The 24,199-nt window shown below is 41.5% G+C and overlaps 3 protein-coding genes across 3 annotated transcripts in view; 1 reads left to right on the plus strand and 2 right to left on the minus strand.

Annotated features, from left to right (window-relative positions):
- The window catches only part of nsmaf (neutral sphingomyelinase (N-SMase) activation associated factor), a 17,423-nt gene extending 9,843 nt beyond the window's left edge, over positions 1–7,580 (minus strand). Inside the window, exons 1-12 of the mRNA XM_008305324.1 lie at positions 7,470–7,580; positions 4,248–4,334; positions 2,848–2,926; positions 2,186–2,247; positions 1,889–1,925; positions 1,659–1,709; positions 1,339–1,410; positions 1,135–1,182; positions 948–1,000; positions 701–830; positions 527–598; positions 325–433 (exon numbers count right to left, since the gene is read on the minus strand). Of these exons, the coding sequence (XP_008303546.1) occupies positions 325–433; positions 527–598; positions 701–830; positions 948–1,000; positions 1,135–1,182; positions 1,339–1,410; positions 1,659–1,709; positions 1,889–1,925; positions 2,186–2,247; positions 2,848–2,926; positions 4,248–4,334; positions 7,470–7,507 (838 nt within the window). The 5' untranslated portion in view covers positions 7,508–7,580. The remainder of the gene's footprint in view (positions 1–324; positions 434–526; positions 599–700; positions 831–947; positions 1,001–1,134; positions 1,183–1,338; positions 1,411–1,658; positions 1,710–1,888; positions 1,926–2,185; positions 2,248–2,847; positions 2,927–4,247; positions 4,335–7,469) is intronic.
- Positions 7,581–9,027: 1,447 nt separating this feature from the next.
- tmem241 (transmembrane protein 241) lies at positions 9,028–15,449 on the plus strand. The gene is made up of 15 exons (XM_008305328.1): positions 9,028–9,259; positions 9,794–9,840; positions 10,993–11,070; positions 11,148–11,229; positions 11,320–11,397; positions 11,611–11,636; positions 11,775–11,826; positions 11,918–11,966; positions 12,124–12,169; positions 12,287–12,322; positions 13,433–13,467; positions 13,569–13,638; positions 13,908–14,001; positions 14,086–14,150; positions 15,224–15,449. Exons 1-15 carry the CDS (start codon positions 9,188–9,190, stop codon positions 15,288–15,290), a joined length of 897 nt encoding a protein of 298 aa, XP_008303550.1. The 5' UTR covers positions 9,028–9,187; the 3' UTR covers positions 15,291–15,449.
- Positions 15,223–23,870, minus strand: rbbp8 (retinoblastoma binding protein 8). Its single transcript, XM_008305325.1, has 19 exons — positions 23,814–23,870; positions 22,581–22,729; positions 21,859–21,901; positions 21,642–21,737; positions 21,198–21,289; positions 20,524–20,596; positions 20,023–20,198; positions 19,848–19,934; positions 19,393–19,466; positions 19,235–19,296; positions 18,279–18,540; positions 17,919–18,090; positions 17,732–17,820; positions 16,793–16,913; positions 16,508–16,666; positions 16,379–16,421; positions 16,163–16,250; positions 15,939–16,080; positions 15,223–15,821 (listed from the first exon to the last, which is right to left on the minus strand). Exons 2-19 carry the CDS (start codon positions 22,678–22,680, stop codon positions 15,724–15,726), a joined length of 1,977 nt encoding a protein of 658 aa, XP_008303547.1. The 5' UTR covers positions 22,681–22,729; positions 23,814–23,870; the 3' UTR covers positions 15,223–15,723.
- Between the last annotated feature and the right edge of the window lie 329 nt (positions 23,871–24,199).

The raw sequence follows: 24,199 nt of genomic DNA on the forward strand, positions 1-24,199 counted from the left end.
TGCCGCCTCTTGATCATAAAGGTTAAATAACAAGGAAATAAAAACTCATGGCATCATCATTTCTTATTTGTAGATATCTGTAACTCAACTCTACGTATACATAATATAGATTAAATTCCACATTGTTTAAATCCCTTATTGTGGACAGATTGCAGCACATGTTGGTGTTTTGCTGCCACCTGCTGATCAAAACAAAACAGACTCGTTCATAGAGAAGCATGACACGACAAAAACTCCCCGAGGAAACTTAAAATTATCAGATCTCTTTAGCTCGCAAGGTTTTTTAGGAATGGAAGGAGCTTTGCAACACATGTGTTTTCTCACCCAGGAAGGTGGCGATGTAGTAATAGATCTCGTCTCGGTCCGCCGTGTTGTAGAACTTCAGGTAGATGTCGGAGCAGAAATCGTTCTCGGTGCAGAAAACCTCCAGACCCTGAGCGAGGAAAACACACGAGCACACGTGTAAATTAAACCGCTGTGACAGTTAATCTCATAAAGCAAGCGAGTGGAAGTGCAGCGGCCTCACCAGGGGTCTCAGACCGTGCCGTCTTTTGTAGATCCTCCTGACTCTGTGCAGCTTGATTTGAATCACATGTTCCTGAAACGACACGTAAACTGATTAAAAAATAACCCGTTTGTGACGAGGCTGCAGAGAGCGAGTGGATGAAGCGCAGGTATCGCGGCCGCTTCGTCGGCTCACCGGGTATCCGTTGAGAGGCTGGAAGTAGAGGTTCTCGTCCGTGATGCAGACGTGGCCCGGGTTGGACACCAGAGGCATGACCATCTCCACCGCACACTCCATGTGAGGCTTCTCCGCGACGCTCTGAAAGCTTTACATCACAGAAATGACTCGTACTACTTTGCTGGTTATTATGTTGAATTAGAGCAAATCAAATGACCACTAAAGACAAAGTAAGTAAAAAGCACTTCTGTGTCTGTTTACGTACCAGTTTTTGTCGAACGATGACCTCGCTAGTCGAGACTGCAGATTGGCAGCAATCTAGAAACAACCAAAGAATGGAGGGTTAGATGATGCTTACAGTTACAAAATAATTATGGATTAAAGGAAGAAAGCTGCAAACGGATTTTCTTCGTTCCATCATCCTTGAGGTTTTGCAGTAACGACTGACTCACCATCGCAGTCTGGTCTCCGAGCTTTTCCAGGCAGGACGCTCTGTGGAGCTGCAAGGTTTGAACAACACATAATCAGCACTGAAACAAATCCCTGATCCAAAGTCTGTTCAGAAGCAACACGGACTGATTATTTACTGACTAAACTCCTTCACAGTACCAGCTGGTGTAAATATAGATCATTATTACTGTGAAACAGCCACAAACCTGCAGTAACGTCTGAACGACATCTTCAGTTTTGTTCCAGACTTCCAGCTCGAAGGTAATTTTCTTTGCTCCCTGCAGAAGAGACGAGACGAGTTTAGTCACGAACAGAAGAGTTTAAAAAAAGAACAAATCTTTACAAATGTATTAAACTTGTTCCTGAACAGTTTAGTTAAAAATCAGACTTTCCTGCAGATCTGTTCCTAAAGTTTACATCTACAGCTTCATGGCTGTGTTTGGGACGTAGCCACAGGGACATTTTTGGTTTAACCTCAAACGCATGAACAGATTTGTACAGAACTGCTGAGGTGCAGCCGACTCACCCGGTCGTTCCTGTACGGTGCGATCACGTTGCTTTCTTTGATGTAAATGATCTGAAATCAAAGTGGAAATGAAATTGGAAAACATGTCAATACAAACAGGTCAGTGCAACAACTACAGACGATAAATCTGAGCAATCAAAGACAAGTGAGAACGATGAACTACTACTAGTGGTTTAAGTGTAACGAGCCACGATGCCATTAGTTCAGTCCTGACTGTGATGATAACTCACCTGTCCACATGAAACAGAGACGGCTGACGGCCGAGGCCTGAGTGAGGAAAAAAAAATAAACGCACATCAGAGGAGTTAAAATATGGAAACATCCATTTAAAATATATTCAACATAAGGACAACAAAACAACAAAACTAAATAGAAAATAAGCAAAACTTAGCTTTGCTCCAAACCAAACCGTTTCCAAAACGTTGGACCACATTTGCGTTCCACTTTCAAGCAACCAAACCAGTTTGACAAAAACAAAACTCGAGCAGCTGAACTGAACATGTGACACCAGACTAAAGGGTTCTCACTCGTTAAAAGGGTTGTTCTCCTTCTCCACAAACTCAATCTTCTTGCAGTCTTTCAGGGGAATCTGGAGACACAGCGAGGAAGGATTTCGATTTGCAAACACACAGTGAGAACAATCCAGCATCAAGTAGAGTCGAGAGCTTCTACTGGCTTCAACACCAACACAGTGAATCTGACCATGTCGGCCATTTCTCCATTTTACCCAACCTGCAGATACGATGCTAGTTCCACAATCCAAAGATAACATGGTCTTTATGATTCCAATGTGGGAGTTTCATGTTAAAAATTGCAGGTTGGACATTTAGCTGGAAGGTTTATGGTTAGTAGGACTCAGCCAGAGGCCACATGTTCCACCAAATCGTTTAAAATTTGACAGAAACGCTCGACTCGAGGATGAACCGATTAGATCTCAAATGTCAAAATCAGTGTGATCTCATAATCTTCTACAACAACACGTCTAGTCACCACTCACTACCATAATTCAGGAACAGAAGCAGAGACTGGGACTATATTTGGTCAGATGCTGAACCACCTACTAGCTTCCTTCACAGTCTTCACTATATTAATCATTTGTTGGTTAAATACAAACTGCAAGGCTTATCTAACTTCATGATGATTAAAAGAAAGGTTTTTTCTAATGAAGTTTAGAGGCATTAAAACAAACCTTCAGTATCGGCTCTGCGAGGTCCTCTGGATCAAATATGATCGATCGGGAACAAACCTTGAATGAGCCTCGGATTTTTCTGGAAGGATAAAAGGTGACATCAGCTCGTTAGTCCTGCTAACTGCTAGCCTCGCTGGACGAGTAGAACTGTAAAGACTACAGTCACAAATAATACAGCTACAGACTTAGACGAGGTGTGTCAGAAAGACTCCAGGATGGTGTCACAAAAGATATATTTCAAACTACAAACTAGGAGTTTTAACTTTCAGACCATCAACCAGCACGTCTACAAAGATCCTGCAGCATTTGTTTCATTCAGAAGAGGCAGAGTTGTGTCAGGACCAGTGGAGGCTGCTTCACCATGACAACCTGCTCACAGCGCCCTGAGCATCCCACAGGTCCTGGCTGAGAAGAACATCTCCGAGCTGGAGCAACCTCCCTACTCACCCCACCTGGCTCCGTGGGGTTGGTTCCTCTTCCTCGAGCTCAAGGGGGTCATCAAGGAGACCCGTTTAGAAGACGTGGACGACATCAAGATGGCTGTGAGGACGGAGCTGAGTAGGCTGGGGAAGTGTGTTAGACTCCAGGAGGATTACTTGGAAGGAGAAAACTGGTGGTTTGTAGTTTGAAGTCTATCTTTTGTGACACCAGTCCTGGAACTTTTCTGACACACCTCATATGACAGACTTCCAGGACTTTCAACTCTGTCTTTTACATGTTTTTCTATAAAGTCAGAATGAATTTAATTATTACGACCAATCAACCAATAAATGTTTCTGGGTGCCAACTAATCCAGCATTGTAGGAAAACACAGTGTGCTGACTGGTAGAGACACAAACGTAACATTTAAACTATTTACATGTGTTGGATTATATTCTGTATTATTGTTAGAGAACACAGTGTTTCTTGTATGCTATAAATATTAATTTAACAACTATTGGATTATAAAGAGAAAGAGGTCTCTTGTGATATACGTATGAATAATTTAGCCATTTTCTCAGCTGGACGCATTCACAAGACAAAGTACACAACGCTTGGAGCTGTGCAAACACGAGGACGAATCAGACGGGCTGCGTAAATCTGTCTCTGCTCCTCACTGGGAACGCTTCACTGGGACGCAGCAATAAAACGAAACCGTCTGAATAAAGGGTTTTGCTCTGAACGGGATGAGACGATGTTTGAACAGCTGTTTCTTTACAAGCTATCTGTCATTAACTCTAAAGAAACTCGACGCGCTATAAACATGATAAACACTATAAAACGCATATGTAACGGTTTAGGATGTAATATTTTGGTTGTCACACATCGATTGTGAGCGTTTTCTAGTGTTTCTGCAAGATGATGACATGGATCAGGATGGAGTGATTGATGGCATTGGTAACAGACAGATGTGGACTCACCTCTCCTTTTTAGAACCGCCCGACACATGGTAGGCCGTGTGCTGTTCAAAATAATACTCTTCCAAATCCAGCAGCAAGAGAGAAAACCTGGAGAAGAACGACAAAGCAGCTCTGTGAGAAGAAAAACAGCAGCTGGTGTCAAAAAGCGGACATTTAAATCAAAAACGAATGGTTTTAATATAAAAACTAAAACATAAAAAAACAAACAAAGATCTGTATGTAAGAGTCCGACTGCAACTCAGCTGCAGCTGCAGGAAGTCTGTTAAATTCAAAGTGATGTGATTAGCTCCTGGTGCATTATGGGTGATGTAGGGGCCAGTTTGGAAAACAACACAGAGAGAAGATGGTATGAGTGTTTCTGCTGCGTTGGTTGTGAACAGATTTAAACTGTGTGGAGCTCTCAGTCAAAGGTGTGTTTACATCAGTGGTGTTGAAACATGAAGCAGACCTTTATTTATAATGATCAGCTGAAAAACACACAAGCTGCTGTTCTTTAACACAAACTCTCCGATCACGAGGGAATTTTAGTAAAAGTTATGCTGCTAAAAAACTGAAGGACTGCAACTTTAAATGAACATAACGTGTCCCTTCTGCTGGATCTTGTTTACCTTCCATGACATGTTTTAATCACCTCAAGCTAACGAGAGCCAGAACTCATCCTGAACATTCAGCGTCTCTCCGAAACTCAGATAAAAGCACATCAAGAGTAAATATGAGCTTTCTGCTTTTTCTTCTCCACCCTCCCATGAAGCTTTAACTGGTGAAGAAGAGATAGCCGCTGGATGCACAATCGCCTCCCAACTCAGCCACTAAAGATTAGAACTTTGTGTCTCGGCGGCCATTTATCTTTCTCCTGCAGTCACTCAGTTTTTACCTATTCTAGGAAGACTTGTGCCACGATCCTTGGATGGATTAAACTTTACCACAAGTGATATTCAGTGAAATGACCTTCAATAAGCTTTTCACAGAGTTGCTTGAAGCCACAGAGTCACATCCAGGGTTCGTACTGATTCACCAGAGACTGGATCCTTCAGGTACCGGTGCACTTTTTTATATTTTGAATTACTTTACATTAATTTGTATAAATCTGTGATCACTTTGACATGAAAGAGTCTGTATTTAATAAGAGTTATTAGAGGGAAAAACTACCGGGGAGCTTTTTTGTTTGTTTGTTTACAGGCGCTGTAGTTGTGACGACGATATTAATCCCCTATTGATCCCCATCTACTATTGCCTTTTCCTTTCACCCACTGCACCACACATCACTTCCAGACATTCACCGTGTTTCACGCGTGTTTAGATAAACACCAGCCTCTTCCCAGGTGCAACACTGAGGCAGTGCTGATAAGAAGTAGTTTGAGTAACAACAACTGGAGTGATAATATGTTGGAATTATCGTGTTCTTTAAGACACTACATAACTTGAGGCATCTTTTATCAGTGCTACATACATGCCTTAAAATCATGACAGAAATAAATGAAGCCGATTTAAAACTACAATCAACACATCGCTTCGGATAATGTCGTCACTCATGACTGAACTGCTCAGCTAGTTAATCATGAGAAGTTAATCCTCATGTAGATCGTGCTGGTCCAGGACATCGGCTAGTTTTCACTCTCAAACTCGCCGCCATCTTGAAGCCCGCTTATTGGAACATCCTGGATACAGTCATAATTCCATCCTGAACCGACAGTATGATGACAAACAGGCAGCACTATGTCTCACAAACTGCCCTATTTTCTCCTGCACAATATTTCCAGACTTCATTCTTTTGCACTCAAGTCCTGGTCACATCTTGCATCGATCACTGCAGCTCCACTCTCTTTCCCAATAAATGCACTCCAGATTATCACCATCTGCATCACGCGTCCTTTTTAAGCTCCTTCGGCTCCCGGTGCAGATACAAGATCCAACCGCTCACCTTCAGCGGCGGGTGAGTGCATCAGATTTGGTGCAGAGCTTATCAGTGGAAATCAGAGTTTGTGTGACAGCTCAGACAATGGAAAGGACGGTTGATTATATCAGTCTCTGTGGACGGCGGTCAAGGAGGGAATAAAGCCGCTGTGTGCTGTTCAACACAAAACTGCAAAATTAAACAAGACACAAAAAACAACCTAGTGAATACTCAGAGTGGATTTGTTTTGTTTGTTTTGGTCAGTGACCCAGTATGATAGGACCACCACAGTGAATGCATGGCCCTGACAGTGAAGTGGAAAAGGTAGCTGACATTTACAGAGGGCGCCGTGGACGTCTGTGGAAACACCTGAACACTGGCTGACAAGATGACTTCCAGTCTGCAGAAGCTCTGTTGGCAGAGGAAGAATAATCTGGCATAAAGGGACCTGGCTAACTTGAATCCAACAGAAGATTTGGGGTTTGTACAAAAATAAAGAAAGACAGAGCAACAAAACTCCTTCAGCAAAGAGCAGATTGAAAACCTCTCTGAAGAACGGCAGGTGTGAGGGGTCCTTGGGTGTTTAGAAAGGCACCAATAAAGAAAAAGTATTAGATCTGTTGGTTCAGTCACGATAAAGTGATCCACGCAGCGAGGTGGACAGATTTAAAAAAAACACTGGTGTGGAAATACAGGAGAGAAACCTCTGGATGCTGTTGGTGATCCTGGAGCATGCCTCTGATTTTCACCACCACACCGTTAGATCTACTTCACACAAGCTGGACTGCAGCTTAATCATCACTTCACAGCTGATGCAGAAATATTTAATAGTGCAGAGCTGAGCAACTCTGGAAACCCAATACCTCACTTTGGATTAGCTGGAAAATCATTGGAAAGCTTTTAAGGCATCACTCTGCTGGTGGATTTAGAGCAACTCTCTGAGGACTTATTCAGCAGGATGGTGCTCCTCTCATTAGTCCTGGAGCAGCTACATGGTGGGAATAAACCAGCCAGCTGATGGACATGATGTCAGGGCTGTTGTTTAATATCACAGGAGGTAACTTCAGGTTAACTTGGTTTAAAGAGTGTTGCTTTGTCCATAAAATATAAAAACCCCCAGACTAGAGCACTCCTCACACCTCCAGTAACAATAAGAAGAGCATCAGTGGAGCTCATTAGCCCGGAGCTCAGTCTGACGCCGCAGCTGGCGGTGATCCAGAGCCCAGAAAAACAACCGCCGCCGCCGCCGCGCAGCTGCCCCTCCGGCCGCCCTACGACCCCCAGCACCGACACCGAGCCCCGGTAACAAAAGCAGGAGGGACACCAACCTCTCTTTGGTTCGCTCTGGCGTCTTTAAGAAGGCCATGACTGCCGCATCCTCTTCAGAAAGTCGACACCGACGCGCAGCAGAGGCTTTCTGAGCTTCTGTAAACACGGAAACTTGACTGACACCACGTGACCCACTTACAGAGCTCGTCCGCCGGCGAAGGAAAACGAAGAGGCGTCACTCCGCCGCTGTTTCTGGAGACCAAGAACCGCACAGGAACTTAGCCTATTAATCCTCAGAGGGAAGTCCAGCTGGTACAGCACCAGGAATATTCAAAAAGGGGGTAAACAGAAGCAAAAAGACAACACAGAGTATTGGGGTATAAAATAAGGGTAAAATAAAGTAAAACAAAATAAGATAAAGGGATATAAAATATTACGGAGCACCGGTAGGGACATGGAGAAAGAAAAAACAGAGATGAAAAAATAGAGGTAAGATCTCGCAAAACTTTCTCGAGAAAGCTTCGTACTTACTGGAGTTAGGGTTATTGAGTTTTATTTTGAATTTGGCCTAAAATATAAAGACATTCAAGCAGTGCTTAGCAAGAGGCACAGTTTTCACAAAACGTTCAATAAGATTGATGTGACTTCTACCTCAATTTGGATTTAATTCTAAATGAACTGATGCCAACAACTGCTCTTCGATTTAGACTTAGATCAACTTTACTGATCCACAAGGGAAATTGTTTGATCACAGTAGGAACACAGCATAAATAATTTTATAAGAATGCACAAAGAAATAAATAAAAAAGTTTTTTTAAAAAAAACAAACAAACAAAAAAAAGCAAGCAGGGAAAAAAAAATACAATACAAAGATTTGCACATGTACAATTTACAATTTTATTTTTTCTTCTCCCTATGCCAAATAAAGAAAGACAACAAAATAAAATAAAAAAGATAAATAACTTATACACAATATTAAGTTAATGCAATTACAACCATTACTATGTCAACCTTAACCTCTTAAGACCCGAGGTCTTGTTTGATATGCATTTTTTTATTTCTCTTTGCTATTTGATTAGCTCAAATAGCAAAGAGAAATTAAAAATAAAATAAAAATACATTTGAAAAATAATATAAAAAATATTTTTCAAATAAAAAATATAAAATAAATAAAAATAGATAACAATAATAATAAAATAATACAAATAAAAACAAATTTAAAAAAACAAAACCTAACTACTATGGCAATATAACCCAAAATGTGGGGTCTTAAGAGGTTAACCCATCAAAACAATGCTTGAAGCTTCCACAGTGTTTGCATATCAGTAATTTTGACATTTAAAAATTTTAAAAAAAAATCTTGGACCAGAAATTTACTGAAGTGGTGGGAACAGTTCAGATAAATCATGATCTAGAATTCATTTTATGGGTTGTTTTTTCAGTTTTATCAAACTAGCTCTCCAAAACCCAATACATTAGCTTTACACTGATATAAACTCGAGATCGGTAAATGACTTACCTTCTGACTTAATTACCACATTAGTCACGCTCATAGTAGGAAGCTTTGCAGAAATGATGAAACGCGCCTGCGCAGTGAGCACTATCTTCCTACAGAGACGATCTTGGGGTGAGGACGTCTTGACGTGTCACCGGGGGACTCTGAGGGAAGTTTCCTCTCTTGAAGCGTCTCTACTTTGAAACGCGCCACACGTCCGAGATGCGCTGATAGTTTCTCGACAGGAACCATGTCCCTGCTGCGGTGTGTCTGCGGGTCAACATGCAGTGGAGGAGACACGTCGCCGGACTCGCTTTTAGCCTCGTTTTCGTTGTGTCGTATTTCACGAACAAGGTGAGAGCGCAGTGGACGCAACACTAGTTTGAGTTCATGAAGCAGCGCAGTCCGTCCTGTTTTATGTTCAAACACCCGGACTGAAAGACAGGAAGCCTTCACGACTACTCCTGTGTACAGACCGTGACTTATCCGCTTTGAAAATTGCGGAAAACAACATTTCACCATCAGTAACAACCACTTAAATGTTTAATTGCTGTTAAAAATCCTCCGTGAACGTGACCCATTAAAGCAGCCACATGAAGCAATGTCCTCACATAACACTTGCAGGAAGTAAACATGAACAAGTTGTAAAGTAGATGCAGAGTATGCCGAATTGACGACTGTATCCCACTAATGATAAATAATATCCTCAACTGTGCTGAGCCACACGAGGGGTTTTGTACAGAGGTGTTGATGACCTGAATTGGTTGATTTTTGAATGGAGTTTGGTGTAAGATGGAGAATCATTTGTTAAGATAAAAGTTATCAGTCACCAAGCTGGTTGCATGTGATGAGTTCATGACGTTGATTGTATATTTTCTTCTTTTGCAGTTTGTCCTGTCGGTGCTGAAGTTCACCTATCCAACATTATTTCAAGGGTAAGTGGCTGAAAATTAACACTTAATTAACAGATCTTGTATATTTTCCTCAAATGAAAAATATTCCTCAACAGTTTAAATATGCATTTTGATTAAAGGTGTTTCTATTTAAGTAGACCTTATTGATGAGGAACAACCTGCACACTTCCAAACAGAAAAACATACTCTAACAGAAGTCAGTACACCCCTGTCCAATAATCACATAAATTACATGCCATTGATTAAAAATTGCATCATCTCAATAATAACCAAATCCAGTTTATTGTCATGTTTCTGTACATACACAGTCGTACAAACAAGATGAGAGCGTTTCTTCAGGATCCATTAACTTAGAGCAATTCAAATAAACAGCTGTTTGCACATCTGGATCAGCTGTTCAGCATTCTGACATCAGTCTGGAGGTTCTTCCTTTAAAGCTCTGGAAACGTTTTCCTGATGGCAGCAGTTCAAACAGTTAATGGAGAGGGTGTGAGGAGTCCCTGACGATGTTCAGGGTTCTGCTCCTGCAGGGGCTCTGGAGAAGTTCTTGGACAGAGGTGAGGGAAACGCTGATGCCCCTCTCAGCTCCTCTAACTATCCTCTGCGGGGCTTTTCTGTCTGACACACTGCAGCTGGAGGACCATGTGGAGATGCAGGATGTCAGAACGCTCTCCACCACACCTCTGTAGAAAGTCCTGAGGATGCTGGCAGGGAGAGACGCTTGTTTCAGCTTCCTCAGGAAATCCAGTTTCTGCTGGGACCGTTTGATGATCGCTGCGGTGTTCTCACTCCGGCTCAAATCTTTCAAGGCGCACTGGCAGAATGTTTCTAATGAAGAAAAAAAGGGAAACTGATCTGAAGTATCTCAGCTGACCTGAATCCAATGGAACACCTGTGGAGTATTTTAGAGAGAGAGGGAGAGCAGCTACTCCAGCAAAGGCCAAGACCATATCTCCAGAAATGTGTACACTGGTATCTTGGTCACCTAGATGTTTGAAATCTAAAAGAAAAATACAAGGCTTGACTTGACTTTTGTTGCACTGAGTTCCTACTGAGGGATCTGTGATTGTAATACAGTAAATCTAAACTTAGAAGTAAAGCAGTCAGTGTAACATGATGCCATTTTTCCGTATACAGTTTGGTTACTAACATGACAGAGATGCTGTTTTCCAGATGGCAGACGTTCATCGGAGCCGTCCTGCTTCTGCTATCTGGGAAACTGGGATGGGTGGAAATGAGCCGCATCACCAGGTACTTCCCTTAAAACCGCTTGCTGCAGGATTAAATGTTGAACTCCCACGTTAAGAGCTTTCTCTGATGTGTCACAGATCTGCAGCTCTGTCCTGGCTTCCAGGCTCATGCCTCTTCGTGGGGAACATATACGCTGGTTCCAGGGCCTTGTCAAGCATCGTGAGTGACGTAGTAACACATCGAGCTGCACAATCTGTGATCCAGCTCATATCTTACACTGGCTTCGTGTCGTGTTTTGTCTCCGTGCAGGACATTCCTTTTTTCTTCACTCTTCAGAATTCCTCTCATGTCGTGAGTTACGTAATCTTCAGGGCCGTCCACAGAGAAGTAAGTGCACTCGCCGGCTGCCTGCTGCATGTGAATACGTTCCATTATGTGCACGGCGCTCGTGCCCTCCGTGCTCTCGTCTTTTTCATCGGAAGTAAAGGCTGCAGACCCGCCGCCGCTTCGTGACCTTGAGCAGCCTCGTATCTCATGAGTGTCTCACACCAGCTTTTACCGCTCTGTAAAATGTGCTTTCATCCGTCTGTTCTCCTGCAGAAGACACGGTGGCCGAAGTTAATCAGGTATGTGCTGTTTTTCTTCCATGGAGAGTCCACAGAGCGGTGACAGGAGATAAGGTGGATTATTACACACATTTCACTTCACCTGATGAAGGGAGCATGTCAAACACAAATATGTGATGTTCTCTCTTTCTCCTGCAGCATTTGCGTCATGCTGCTCTCAGCCGTCAACCTTCCTCTGTACGACCCTCAGGTAACAATCTCTGGTCATCATTACTAGATGGTGAGTTTCATTCAGTCAGTGCAACACATCCAGTCACTGTACATGTCTCTCTACTCGGCAGTTTGACTCCAGCGGCTACCTTTGGGCTGTCTGCCACCTGTTCTGCGTTGGTGAGTTTAATATACAGATGTGGAACTCTGTCGAGGCTTCAGGGACGCCACGGACAGCTAAAAGAAAGTTGTTCTTAAGCTGGAAGTCATCAAAATATGCATTGTAATGAAAAAAACTACAAAATGGTACCTTACTGTCAGTGTGATTCATTTTCAGGTGCATACAGAGTGTTTCAAGTTCACTACAGGTCCAGTAACTTGAGGTAAAGCACCTTTAATAGCAGCAGCTGTTCCTGATCTGAAATAACGTGCAGTACGTCCACTTAAAGTTTTTATTCTGCCCATCAGAGACTGAACATGTTTCTGTGTTTTTATCGTAGTGATCTTGAGCAGCAGTGCATCAACTACTTGTTCAGGTAAGAGTTCGTAAACGGTTGGATCGGAGGCTGAATCGGCGACTACTCTGACACCTTATTGTGAAATTTACTTTGCATATAAAGAAATGCAGGATGTTTAAACGTTCAAAGAAAGTTTTACTGTGAGCTAAATGATCTAAGTTAGACAGGGACATCTGTGTAACCTAAAATATTTTAGGGTCTTAACTTTAATATTTTTATTTAATATTTAAATTTGGCAACTGATTATCTATTATATTTAATTTAACTAATATATAAATTAGTTAGATGCATTTAAATAATACATAATATTGTAACCTTAATATTTAAACTAGTCAGACAATTCTCTATTGTGTGTCATATTGTAGGATTTTAGCCTTAATTAGTAGTAGTTTGTATTATTTATAATATTATAAGGTCTTAATATAAATATTTAAATTAGATAATTTGTCAGGTCTTAACGTTAATATTTAAATTAGTCAGAATCACTGTGTTGTTTATAATATTGTAGGGATGTAAACGTGATATTTAAATCAATCAGAGAAATTTATTTTGAACATAATACTGTAGGATCTTAACTTTAATATTTAAATGAGGCAGAAACATTTGTGTTGTGTATAATATTATAGGTTGTTCTTAGCCTTAATATTTAAATAAGATAAATGTAATTAATACATAATATTGTAGGTTCTTATCCTTAATATTTAAATTAGTCGTTTAAACTTGTACCATAAACAATATTGTAGATCCTAATCTTAATTTTTAAACTTGTCAGGTGGATGTCATCTTATTTTTCTTTTGCTAACGCTCTGTGTCGGCATTTTTTATGTAATCAATGGTGACTAATTGAAAGACAGTTTTATAAAAACAAGTCAGAGTTAGCCAAAGCGCAGCACAAACTTCATCTAGAATCAGAAATGCTGGACCGCTCGCTGACAGTTGAACTGAGTTAGAACCGGACCAGCAGTTCTGTGTTCTGCCGGCTTCCATCAACAAACAATTAGAATTATTTAATGTTAACATGATAAGTTGAGCACATTCCAGCTGTTTATTCTATTTTATTTTAGTACATTAGTGCAGTTCCAGGTATCATCAGTGACTAACTGCAGCTTGTCCTGCCTTTAATCACAGCGTGCTGCTGCTGGCCATCGCTGCTCACCCGACAGGTACCACCAGCCCTACGCACACGCTCCACACGTCTACGTTTAGCTTCCCAGATGTTTTACTCGGTCGTCTGTACTCATTCTTTTGTACATCTTCGTTCCAGGTGACCTCACAGGTGCCTTGGACTTTCCCTCCCTGCAGTCGCGCACGTTTCACGGCGGATGCTGCGCCAGGTGAGACCGTCAGTCGGCTTAGTTAACGCAAGAAACATCAAACTAAACATATTTAGTAGAAGTTGTAGTTTGAAGCAGATTGTCAGTATGACCATATAGCTGGTTATATACTGACTAGATTAGTGTTAGAAAGTCTGTTAAAAGTTTACAAGTCGTCATGTTACCTGCTGTCCTGTAAGCGGTTTAGTTTTGATCCAAGTTCTTTTTCCATGTGAGGTGTTTTAATTTAGCTCTTCAGCAGCTCTCAACCTGTGCGTCTCCCTTCACAGCGCTCTGCTGGGGTTTCTGTTGCTGTTGGCCACAGTCAAGCTAAAGAGCGGGCTGTCCCTGGAGCACGTTGGGGTTTGGATCTTTTTGTCTAAGGTTATTTATTTGCATTTTTTTGTTATCATATTTTACAGAAACTTGTGTTCAACAGTGATTTTCTAAAACCTGATTTGCTCCCAGGTCACGGCCATGTCCCTCTCCCCGTTTATCTTCCACACGGACATCAACACTCCTTCGCTTTTTTGGTGAGCACCTCCATCGCCTTTCTTTTAAAGTTTATCGTTGAGATGTTTTTCACTCTTCAACAATCATCTCTTTATGTTAACACGACAGACAGACTCGTCATGTTAGGACAAGAAATGCTTCCTGTTAAAACAATAAACTAATTATCTTGTTATAACGTGAAACAATCGGGTTATAACGTGATAACTAATGATGCAGCACAAAACATTATTGCAGGTGAACTTACCTTGTTGTTGAGTGGATGATGGACTCTAAACTGCATGTAGCTGTAAAGAAGGAAGAGGCAGCATCATTTGTGATCAATCAGCTAGACCGGTGGTTCTCAAACTGTTTGAGCCCCCAAGATAACTTGAGTTTGTGTTTGTGACCCCCCAATTTGAATTTTTAATATCTCATGAGTAATAACTTTGTTGTTCATGCGTTAACAAATTAATTTTTAATTCCACAGATTGATCTCTTTACATGAGCACGTTAGTTTTCTTTTGAATGAATTGAATTATTTTGAACAAATGAAAGGGAAAAAAATCTTAAAACAATTTAAAAAGAGCTTTAAAAAAGAATAATAATGTCGCATAATCAAAACATAATATTAACAAGTTCAAAAAAGGAGTGGGAAGACGTAAACACTTTTAATTTTGACAGCCCTGATGCTAGTTTATCTGATAAATGGAGGCTTTGTTTTATGTTTTTTTACAATGATCTGGTGACCTCACGGGGGTCCCGACCCCCAGTTTGAGAACCACTGGGCTTCATCAGTGTTCTCTACTATTACAAAACAATCACATTCTAACAAGATAACGAGCATATTGTTAGTTTGTTGGTATAAATTTTAGGTCTGTCTGTCGTAATAATGTGAAAAACGTCTTGATATGAGAATAAACTGGAGTTCCTGGAGGAGCTTTTGTCCCGTCACAGGTTTCTTTTTTAATTAAATTCTTTTCAATGGCAGTTAATTTTAATTACACTTAAATGAATTCTTGCGCTTTTCCTCCTAATAGTTTAGGAAACCTGTGGATTTGTTCTTTGGATGGATGGATGGTCATTAGAGTGACTAACTTGTGCTTGTCGGTTGCAGCGTGGTGCTGAGCCACGCCGGAGAGGCGCTGCTGGTTTACGCCGAGAGAGATTCTCAAACACGATGACTGAACTTCAGGACGAGTCCACCACTTGCACTCCATAAAGAGCCTAAAGAGATTATTTGTGTAGAACATGTGTTTTATTTTATACCTGCTGCAATATTTTTCTAGTTTCTCGTCTGCGCTCCGATGATCTGCCGACCAAATAAAACCATCTTTGTGTACAAGCTGTGTTTTCATCTCGTCTCGTCTTCACACAGAAGGATTTGTGGTCATTTTTCTTGCAGATGTTGACTCAGTTTAGCTAAAATTCATTGACAGTTATTCAGAAATGGCAGCACTCCACAGGAATGTGGTTAATCTTTTATTTATCTAAATATTCTGTCGACAAAAACACAAACCAGTCACACAGTATATACATACAGACGTTACGCTGAAACCATCGATTAAAACTCAGTAAGAAGCCTGTTCTTCACACAGTTCCTTCACAGAGAAGTCCTTAGTCGTCCTGCTGGCTTTGCTTCGGAGTGAATAAAGCCGTCAGCGGTTGTCGTCTCCGTAAACGTGCCTGAGGATTCCTCTCCTCCTTGATGTAGCCTGTTGCAGAGGACGATTACATCTTAGTGTCTGAGATCACCCGCCGTGCATTTAAAGCTCTTCTGGAATGACGTAACGCTGCACACATTCATCAAACAGGATAATCTGTTACGCTACCTCTATCGATGCACGTCTGTGTCGATGGGAATCCAACCTCCCAGAAGTTCTCAGGAGTACAAGGAGGAACGTAAAGGAAGCGGTGCCTCGAGCAAGCGGCGAGCTTCTTCTGTTTGTCCTCCTCTGGCAGATGTGCGTAGTACTGCAGGAGATCACAACAGTTTCAACAGGATCAGAGTTTAAAACACATCCGCTGTATGCAGCTTTATGCTCGGCACACTTACAACTTCACATTCCTTGCAGGTGGTGCCCTTCAGCTTCCTCCTCTCGTCCTTCTTGCGGACCACTGCCACGTGTGCAAACGTCGGCTGTCTAATCCAGAGAGAGGAGATTCAGGCTGTGAGGAACTGAATGTAAAACACTGCAGCCGTCCTCTGACCTTTAACTTTGAAACAGAGACTAAAGGACACAGAAAGCAGCGTCGTCTGATCATTTCTCACCCTGCTTTACTCGGACGTGCGCCGTTTTCAGGAGGGTCTTGTTCTAATTTGGGAGATAAGATGAGCACAGGTGGAGTTTAAGAGCAGACATCAAACACAATCACGGCATCTTTTAATCTCAAATCTTACCATCGCCCTCCTCCTCTTCTTCCTCCTCCTCCTCCTCCTCCTCTTCATTATCATCATCATGATGACCAGGATGGCTCTGGCTGTTAAAAGATTTGTACTCTCCGTAAGCTGTGGTGTCAAACATCACATCCAAACTGTCATTTGCCTTCTGGCCCAGTCCTGGAAAACAAAGACATTATTATTATAACCCAGCAACATGTGAATTATTTTACATTGAGTGCTATAATCAGCTAGAGATTGGGCCGATCAGAACATTTTAAAATGCTTTTATTTTTAAATATTCACCAGGCGCACCGTCCCGTCTGTCCTCGTCGTTTTCTCCCCGACCTTGAAGTAAGCTGTGGCTGACCCAGGTGCAGTCGGTATCGGCCAGTTCTCCGTGACGCTGCTGCTCTTCTTCCATTTCCTAGAATACAGACATGAACTCAGCGTCCAGTGATATAACAGTCAGATAAACACAACATTTCATCGTATCTCGCATATCTTTTTTTATTTCTCACGCCGTAGTCACATCATGACTCGTACTAAAAACTACACGAGCAGTCACAAGGAGACACTTTTCAACTGACAGGTTTTTGCTTTTTACAACAATAAGCAGCCTGAAAAACATGTTTAATGAAAGTCTTCAACATGAGCTCCACCAAAATCATATTTAAAGACCTCCTATGATGCTTTATGTTGCGTTTTTGCCCAAAGTCGATGCAGAAGATGGTTAATATTTCGGTGCCAGGAGAAAACACGGCCTCTTACTTGCCTGAAACGCCACATTTCAAGCTGTTCTTTGCTGCGTATTTATTGCCATCATCATAGACAGTTTGCTGCACCCTCAAAGAAACAATGAGCAGCTTCCTCACAGTCTGCAACTAGAGCTGCTTCTGCTGGAGTTAAGAGTCTGTGACTGTACTGATAGATCAGGGGTTACAGGATTTAACCAACATCACCTCGCTTTTGTTGACCAATCAGAGCACTGAGCTTTTCGAGGAGCTAAATCTGAGCGATTCAGACAAAGGCTGAGAAGAAATGCTGCAGTATAAGAAAAATAATAGCTGTTTTTATATTAAAGCACAAAACCCTGACAATTAAATTATAAACCTGTAAATGTGCATAATGTCGGTTCTTTTATAAAGGGGCTATTAAAAACACCATCAGTTCAGTATGACGGAGCTTGACGGCTAAAACAAAGCACCTGAATCCAGCGAGTGAATGCAGGTCATGTGACCGTACCTCCTCTCCTCTCCATTCGCTGTCGTACATGGACAGAGCGAGCGCAGGGTCAAGGCTCCACATGTTCTCCCCCGCCTGCTTCTTTTCAGCTGGGAAAGCAGAATTGGCAACTGATAATTAGAAAGAAATATTTAACGCTTTACAGCATCCAGCCTACAATCAGAAATAAAGACAGCAGAGAGCTCACCGGCTTTGGCTTCAGGTCGGCCGTGTGAAGCGTTCAGATCCTTCAGAGGGCTTCGTCTCTGCCCGGCACCATCTGCGTCCCCCTTAACCGTCCTGTTTGGCTTCTTGAAAGCAGGACTTATAAAAGAGACATCTGGGTTTTGAGGGGAAGTCCTAGCTTGTGCTGACTGAACCTGTAAAATGTTAAAGACAACACACAACATTTTAAAATTATTCTGTGCTATATATATTCTTGTCTTTATTTTATAACAGGTGAAATGTTCCCTCTATAGGTAACCAGTACGCTAGATTTAAGCAGAAAATAGCACTGCTTCTCCCAACACATACACATTTATTTAAGCCTTCTGGACTCATCTCTTACCTTGCTGTCCTTGAAGAAGCTCTGCTTGCTTCCAGATGTCTGATCGATCAGTTCAGGCTGCAGGTGTTTGTCCGTCCCTTCCTGGGTTCCCTGTTTGTTGCCTTCCCGCGCCTCTTGGTCGCTTCCCTCCTTTTTTCTTTTTGCCTTGCAAATGGAGTCGCCTTCCGAAAACCGCTTCACACTCGGGAGAAGAGACGGGGACCTCTCTGTGGTCGAGTCTGGACCGTGGATCCGTGAGGACGAAGGGGAGGAGCAGCGAGACCTTTAAGCAGGGAAACACATGTGGTGTTGGAAGGTTTATGTGAAGAACTAAAGTCAATAGAATTAATCAGGGAGTCGCTAAATGAGAGTACAGGAAGTAAACCCATTTTAAAAAATATCCTAAAGGCGTACAGACAAGGACATATTAAGGAAGGTCGGTGCAGGTTATCAGTATGCATTACTTTCTGCCACACTGTCTTCATGCATATACCAAAGCATACATTTCTCAAATTATGAAATAGTGGGGCTTTAGGAATCAACAAGTATTTAGCATTAGTTAAAGAGTGCAATATGCAAGATTTTGAGCATAAACATGCCATTAAAATAGCAGCAAATAACTACATGCTATGTAGAGATAAAGATGGAGTAGAATAAAAGCATTTATCAGGAAAATGCCGTCATGTCTGTGTTGTGATCTAAGCTTCTCTGTTCGAATTTGTAGTCACCAAGCATGTGACTGCATGTGAGTGACCTCCTGCACTGCACTGGAAAACCGAAAGTACAGTTGAGTGTTTTCAACTGGTGCCCCAAAAGAATTTAAAGCTCCTCTCAGTTTATTTATTAAAGTTTATGGGTTTGTTTGGTGCTTTGGTCACATCCAATGCTTCTAAATTTCATGTACAGAACCTTTAAAGCCACAACACATAGGATTTGCACATTTACAACAGATAAATGTGTTTTTTAGCTGAACTTACTTTAAACGAACATCGTGCTTCCAGGGAGTTTTGCTCTGCTGTCGTGCAGCGGTCTCCATTTTCTGAAGAGTGAAATTATGTAAAAAAAAGAGGAAGAGTGAATGAGAGTCTGAGATAAGATTGAATTCTTCAGCACACTCACATCGCCTTCTACTCACCATGTGACGCTTTTCAAGAAGTTCCAAAGCACAGGTTTCTGCAACCATCTCTTCTGCATCATCAGTCGCATCGTCTAAAACAGGACAGGAACAGATTCAGCCAAAAATCACATCACAGCTGCAGAGGCAACTAACAATGATAACTGTCAGTCCCATCAGTCTATGACGCTTCAATAACAGAACAATATGCCAGTAGTTTCACCGGGTGAATCATGTTTAATAAGCAGTTTGTAGTTTCATTTTCCAAACACCTCTTTCTGCTCTGATGGGTGTGTTTGTGTAGATAAATGTTGCTTGTTTCCCTTTTATGTTTTCCAGTTACGTAGATGCTACTGAAAAGAAATAAATATGGGAAAAAGCTGTTTTCAATTCCTGTTCGCTTAGAAACTAGAGGTTCAGTCCTTCCTGTTTTTACATTTCATGATATTTTCAGACCACAGTGGGTGAAGTCATACGTGAGATCTGGGATGCGTCCAGTTCACACGTGTTGGGTACGAGCACTTCTCCTCGTCCGGGGTTCCTCGTGGGCTCTTTATTCATCTCTTTAAAAACAACAGCACAGACAGATCAGAACACTTTTGTTTCTTCAGACAGATGATGGAGACGGCGGCTGCTCTGTCGAGGACTGACCGGCGAAGAGTGAGTTGTTACACTTGGGTAGAGGCATCTCTGCGTAGCGGACATGCTTCATGGTGTTTTTACGTTTCTTCAGTCTGTTTGCCACAGGCAGCGAGCTCGACATGATGGGCGAGTCTGGGATGATGCCCTCTTCCTGTTCCTGCGGTGAGGCCTCGTGGGGCTCAGAACTGGTGTAAAAAAAAAAAAAAAGCATCTGCAATGTTTAACTGATACTTTACTGATGGACCTTATTCCTGTGCTGAACACCACAGCTCACTAAGGCTGAGGCCACAGCCCTGTCCTCCTATAGAGTATATAGAGTACATCCTCGTAGGGTTTTAAGTTTGTAGGGTTTAAATAATTCAAACCAAAGGGAAATCTCTGTGGTGTGTGTTCTACAGTAACTGGAGCAGCTTTTACAGAACAAAAGCTGGTTGTAAAAGATGTGAGCGTTCCCAGTATTTCATTGATCTGAGAAACAGAAAGCACAGTGACGAAGCATTAGGAGCTTACCGAGACATCTGTAACTTCTGCAGCTCAGCGTGTAGTTTTCTGTTTTCATCCTCCAGGCTGTTCTTTTCACTCTCTGGGGAATGAATGGGCAACAGCAGACTTTTACTCACACGTCACGCTTAACATTCTGCTCCTCAGAGTGCCGTAAGCCAGAGTTTGTGCTGGTTTGGGGGAATTTCCGCTACCGCCGCTCTGGATAGTACGGCAGAGTCGCTCTGACTCCATCAATAGTCTCATACAAGATAAGTGGTGAGAGTAGTGCTTTCAGGGGCGGCACACAGGCCACAATTGTTCCTCGTCTGCTACAGCCATAACCATGGAGACATGTGGAGCCTGTGGGCTCCTGTGATATGTCTGAACACAGGAGCCCAGTTATGTCATTATGAAAAGAGTGTCATTTTACACTCAGATTTTGTAACGCTCCCCATTGTTGTCACTCTCAAATGACCAGCTCAAAATAAACACTGAGAGGCATGTGATCCTCTATGTCATGTTAAACAACAAACTACATTTCTTCAATGACTTCAGTTCTCTCTTACAACTACTTTAAGCACGTGGAATACATGTAGGAAAAAAAAATAGTTTTAGGAGTTAATTTTCTTACATCAGGGAGGTCGTTGAGTTCTGGTCACAGCTGTCTGTGACGGTAAAATAATAAGACTGAAAAGACTCACTCAGTTTGGCAATAAGCTGAAGATCTTGATCTCGATGACTCTTGAGGTTTTCCTCTAAGATGGAACATCGATCACACTCCCCTGTCCGGAGCCTGGAAACAGTAAACGTAGCTGCTATGTCCTTATGTTTCAACTTAACATCTCAACACTTAAAGACGGTTAAGCTTTAGGTAAAATTAGCGTTCTGATAAAAAAAAAAAAAACTCCTTAATTGTGGCTTTTACAGCTTTGGTTTCTTATTGCTCTGATTCCTTAGAAATCCCTGCGACACACCATAGCAGTCTAGAGTGGTAGAGTTCCAAATATCTGTCTATTTCTTAGTATATAACACAACAAAAGAGCTAAACAACAAACATCTATGCCACTGACTCAGATTCAAACACAAATGAGAAATGCCAAAACGCGACAAACAGCAGATTTGTACGTGGATCCTCGGGGAGTTACCGTTCCTCCAGGAGACTGATGGCATCCTGCAGGCTTTTGTTCTGCTCTTTGAGCTGCTGGTTGCGATTGAAGAACACCTCAAGCCTCTGAGCATCTCTGTGATGATGAAAGAACTTCAGTAGAGCCGACAGACACTTAAAGATATCATTTACAAATAACTGATTAAATGTCGTTACCATCTTTACAGAAACAGTGTTGGATAATAGGATATACTCACAGACAGCGGTCCTTCTTCAGCTTGCTCACTTTTGCCTCCAATTCTATAAACAGCCCCAAATGCAATGTTGACATGTGAGAAACAATAAAAACCTTCATATTGTTGAGTATCTGATCTCTGTACTTATAAAACCAACATGAACACGATGTGAACACACTCACACAGTGAATCATACGCTCATCTCATTTCACTAATTTCAGTCTCCTCTGTCCTCAAGTTCATGACCCGGAAATCAATCTCGGCACACCAAAATAAAATATATCTATATTCCTAAAAATACATCTGGAGCAGAGACAATCGAGGATCAAGGAGGTTTGATGGAGGAGCTATGGATGAGGATGTATGGGTGTATCCAACCTGTATGATCAAATAAATCATTTTTTTTCTAAAGAAGTGACACATAGCTGTAATACACAAACCAAGTCAGGAGCAGAACTGACAGGTGTGTGTGATTAAATTATGCATCATTTAGTCATAACATTATCATGACCTTCTGACAGAGAGCATAAAAGAAGTTACAACACACATCATATTTAACTGACGTCACTTTCAAATAACAGCCCTGAAGCAAGAACGTCTAATTTAGCTCCAAATCTTTTTCACTTGACTCCTCTCCTCTCCACTTGTCTCTTCCTTTGCGTGCATCGCCAATGGGAGGGTCGTAGAGGCACGGTGAGAAATCGAGGATGTACAAAATCAGAAGGGAATTATGGGTCAGTTACCTTGAAGCGCATTTTGGTGGCACTCTCTCAGCTGCTTCCATAAGTTTTCGAAGAGATCAGGTGGTAGGGGCGTCCCACTACTCTGTCCGGGGCTGCTCATCCTCCATTCACGTTCAAAACTCTCCACAAGCTCCTCTCTGCCGACAAAACTGAAACAGAAAATGTTTGGTGAAGTATCTTTCCACTTCGTACTCTGAGTCTCAAACACCATCGAGCTATTAAATTTGTTGACTAAAAACTTTAATCAACACCATGGACATGATGCTACATGTCATTACAACTTTTTGACCCATCTGTTATGGGTCAGTGTGTTAATTCAGACAGAAATCAGAAAACACGTTGCTACACTATCTCACATTTTGTTCAATCTTCAGAAATTTGTTCACAGGCTCCAAGTTCTATACAACATTTTGGCTGAAATTTGAGATTCTCATGTTTTTTCCAAACCTGAGAATATCTCTATTTTGAATTACCCTTATTTTGGGCTCAGTATCTCAAGAACTATAATTCCCACCGTCGAGAAATTTAGTGAGGACACAGAGGAAACTGTTGTCAACAAATCCAAATGGTGAAAAGGCTCTAAAAGAGGCCAAATTGTTAATTATTGACAGTTTACATTGAAAAACAATGTGCAGAAACTCACAGTGAAGGTGGTACTGGGGCCCCATACAGTTCCCGTTATTGTATATATAGCTTTATATCCATATTTAAAACTAATAATACAGTCTTTGGTCAACATTTGATCAACCTTTGAGATCTTTAACATTATGTGTATTGAACCATTAAATGGCTTTCCAGGTGATTTGTGGGTGAAAACACAAACCTTTCCAGGCCTGAAAACATATAGAATCTATACAATTCAGTCAAAGATATATTACACAGACATTTACACTATAAATCCTTCTTGTGATGCTTTGTTATGCTAACCTAAATTTGCCAGCATGTACATTAAATGTTAAATGACTGCCTAGTTTACCACGAACAGCTGATATAAGCTTCCTAAACACGCTAGCACAACACAATTCATTCAATCAATCATTTGTTGTTTCTCTGCTTTAAGTGGAAGCTTTAAAAGAGCTAGCTGTTAGCTTGTACTGCTGCCTCTACATATTCTCATCCACCACTTTGACAACTGTACACACACACACAAAAAAAAAATCATTATCGCTAAATACGGCTCATAACATGCGATGAGTTCACGGTAAAAGGAGCAACAAACGGATTCAGACTTACGTCAAAAGGTCCAAGTAAAAGCAGAGAGATAAATAGTAAGCTGACGTTTACATGTAATTCACTGCTCTACTGTTTTGACTTCTTATGAAAATCTAAATTCGCGGGCCGTGTTGCATCCTGGGAAGTCATCTTCTTCTTCTTTTTTTTTTTAACTTGTTCTTCTTCTACATGCAGCGGAGGCGCTCTGCTGCCACCCACAGGCCATTTGTAGAATTACACCGACACAGTACAGTCACTCAAATGTATACATACGCTTTCATGAAAGAAAAGGCAAAATTAACAACAGTAACTCAAATAACTAGAAACTGAAAAAAGTACTAATAAATAAAAATTTGTTAAATTGTAATTTAGTGAAATAAGACGTTTCTTTTGAATTGTGGTTGAAG

This window comes from Stegastes partitus, unplaced genomic scaffold (genome assembly GCF_000690725.1).
Source record: "Stegastes partitus isolate 25-593 unplaced genomic scaffold, Stegastes_partitus-1.0.2 Scaffold2476, whole genome shotgun sequence".
NCBI classification, from domain to species: Eukaryota; Metazoa; Chordata; class Actinopteri; family Pomacentridae; genus Stegastes; species Stegastes partitus.

Excerpts from the sequence above, each read along its gene's own strand:
- rbbp8 (XM_008305325.1), bottom strand. The coding sequence starts at position 22,680 with ATGAGCAGCCCCGGACAGAGTAGTGGGACGCCCCTACCACCTGATCTC. Across the intron at positions 19,935-20,022 it reads TAACAACTCACTCTTCGCCG|AGATGAATAAAGAGCCCACG; the intron begins GTCAGTCCTCGA and ends TTGTTTTTAAAG. Across the intron at positions 16,251-16,378 it reads GCACGTCCGAGTAAAGCAGG|ACAGCCGACGTTTGCACACG; the intron begins GTGAGAAATGAT and ends TCTCTGGATTAG.
- tmem241 (XM_008305328.1), top strand. The coding sequence starts at position 9,188 with ATGCAGTGGAGGAGACACGTCGCCGGACTCGCTTTTAGCCTCGTTTTC. Across the intron at positions 11,967-12,123 it reads CTGCCACCTGTTCTGCGTTG|GTGCATACAGAGTGTTTCAA; the intron begins GTGAGTTTAATA and ends ATTCATTTTCAG. Across the intron at positions 14,151-15,223 it reads AACACTCCTTCGCTTTTTTG|CGTGGTGCTGAGCCACGCCG; the intron begins GTGAGCACCTCC and ends TGTCGGTTGCAG.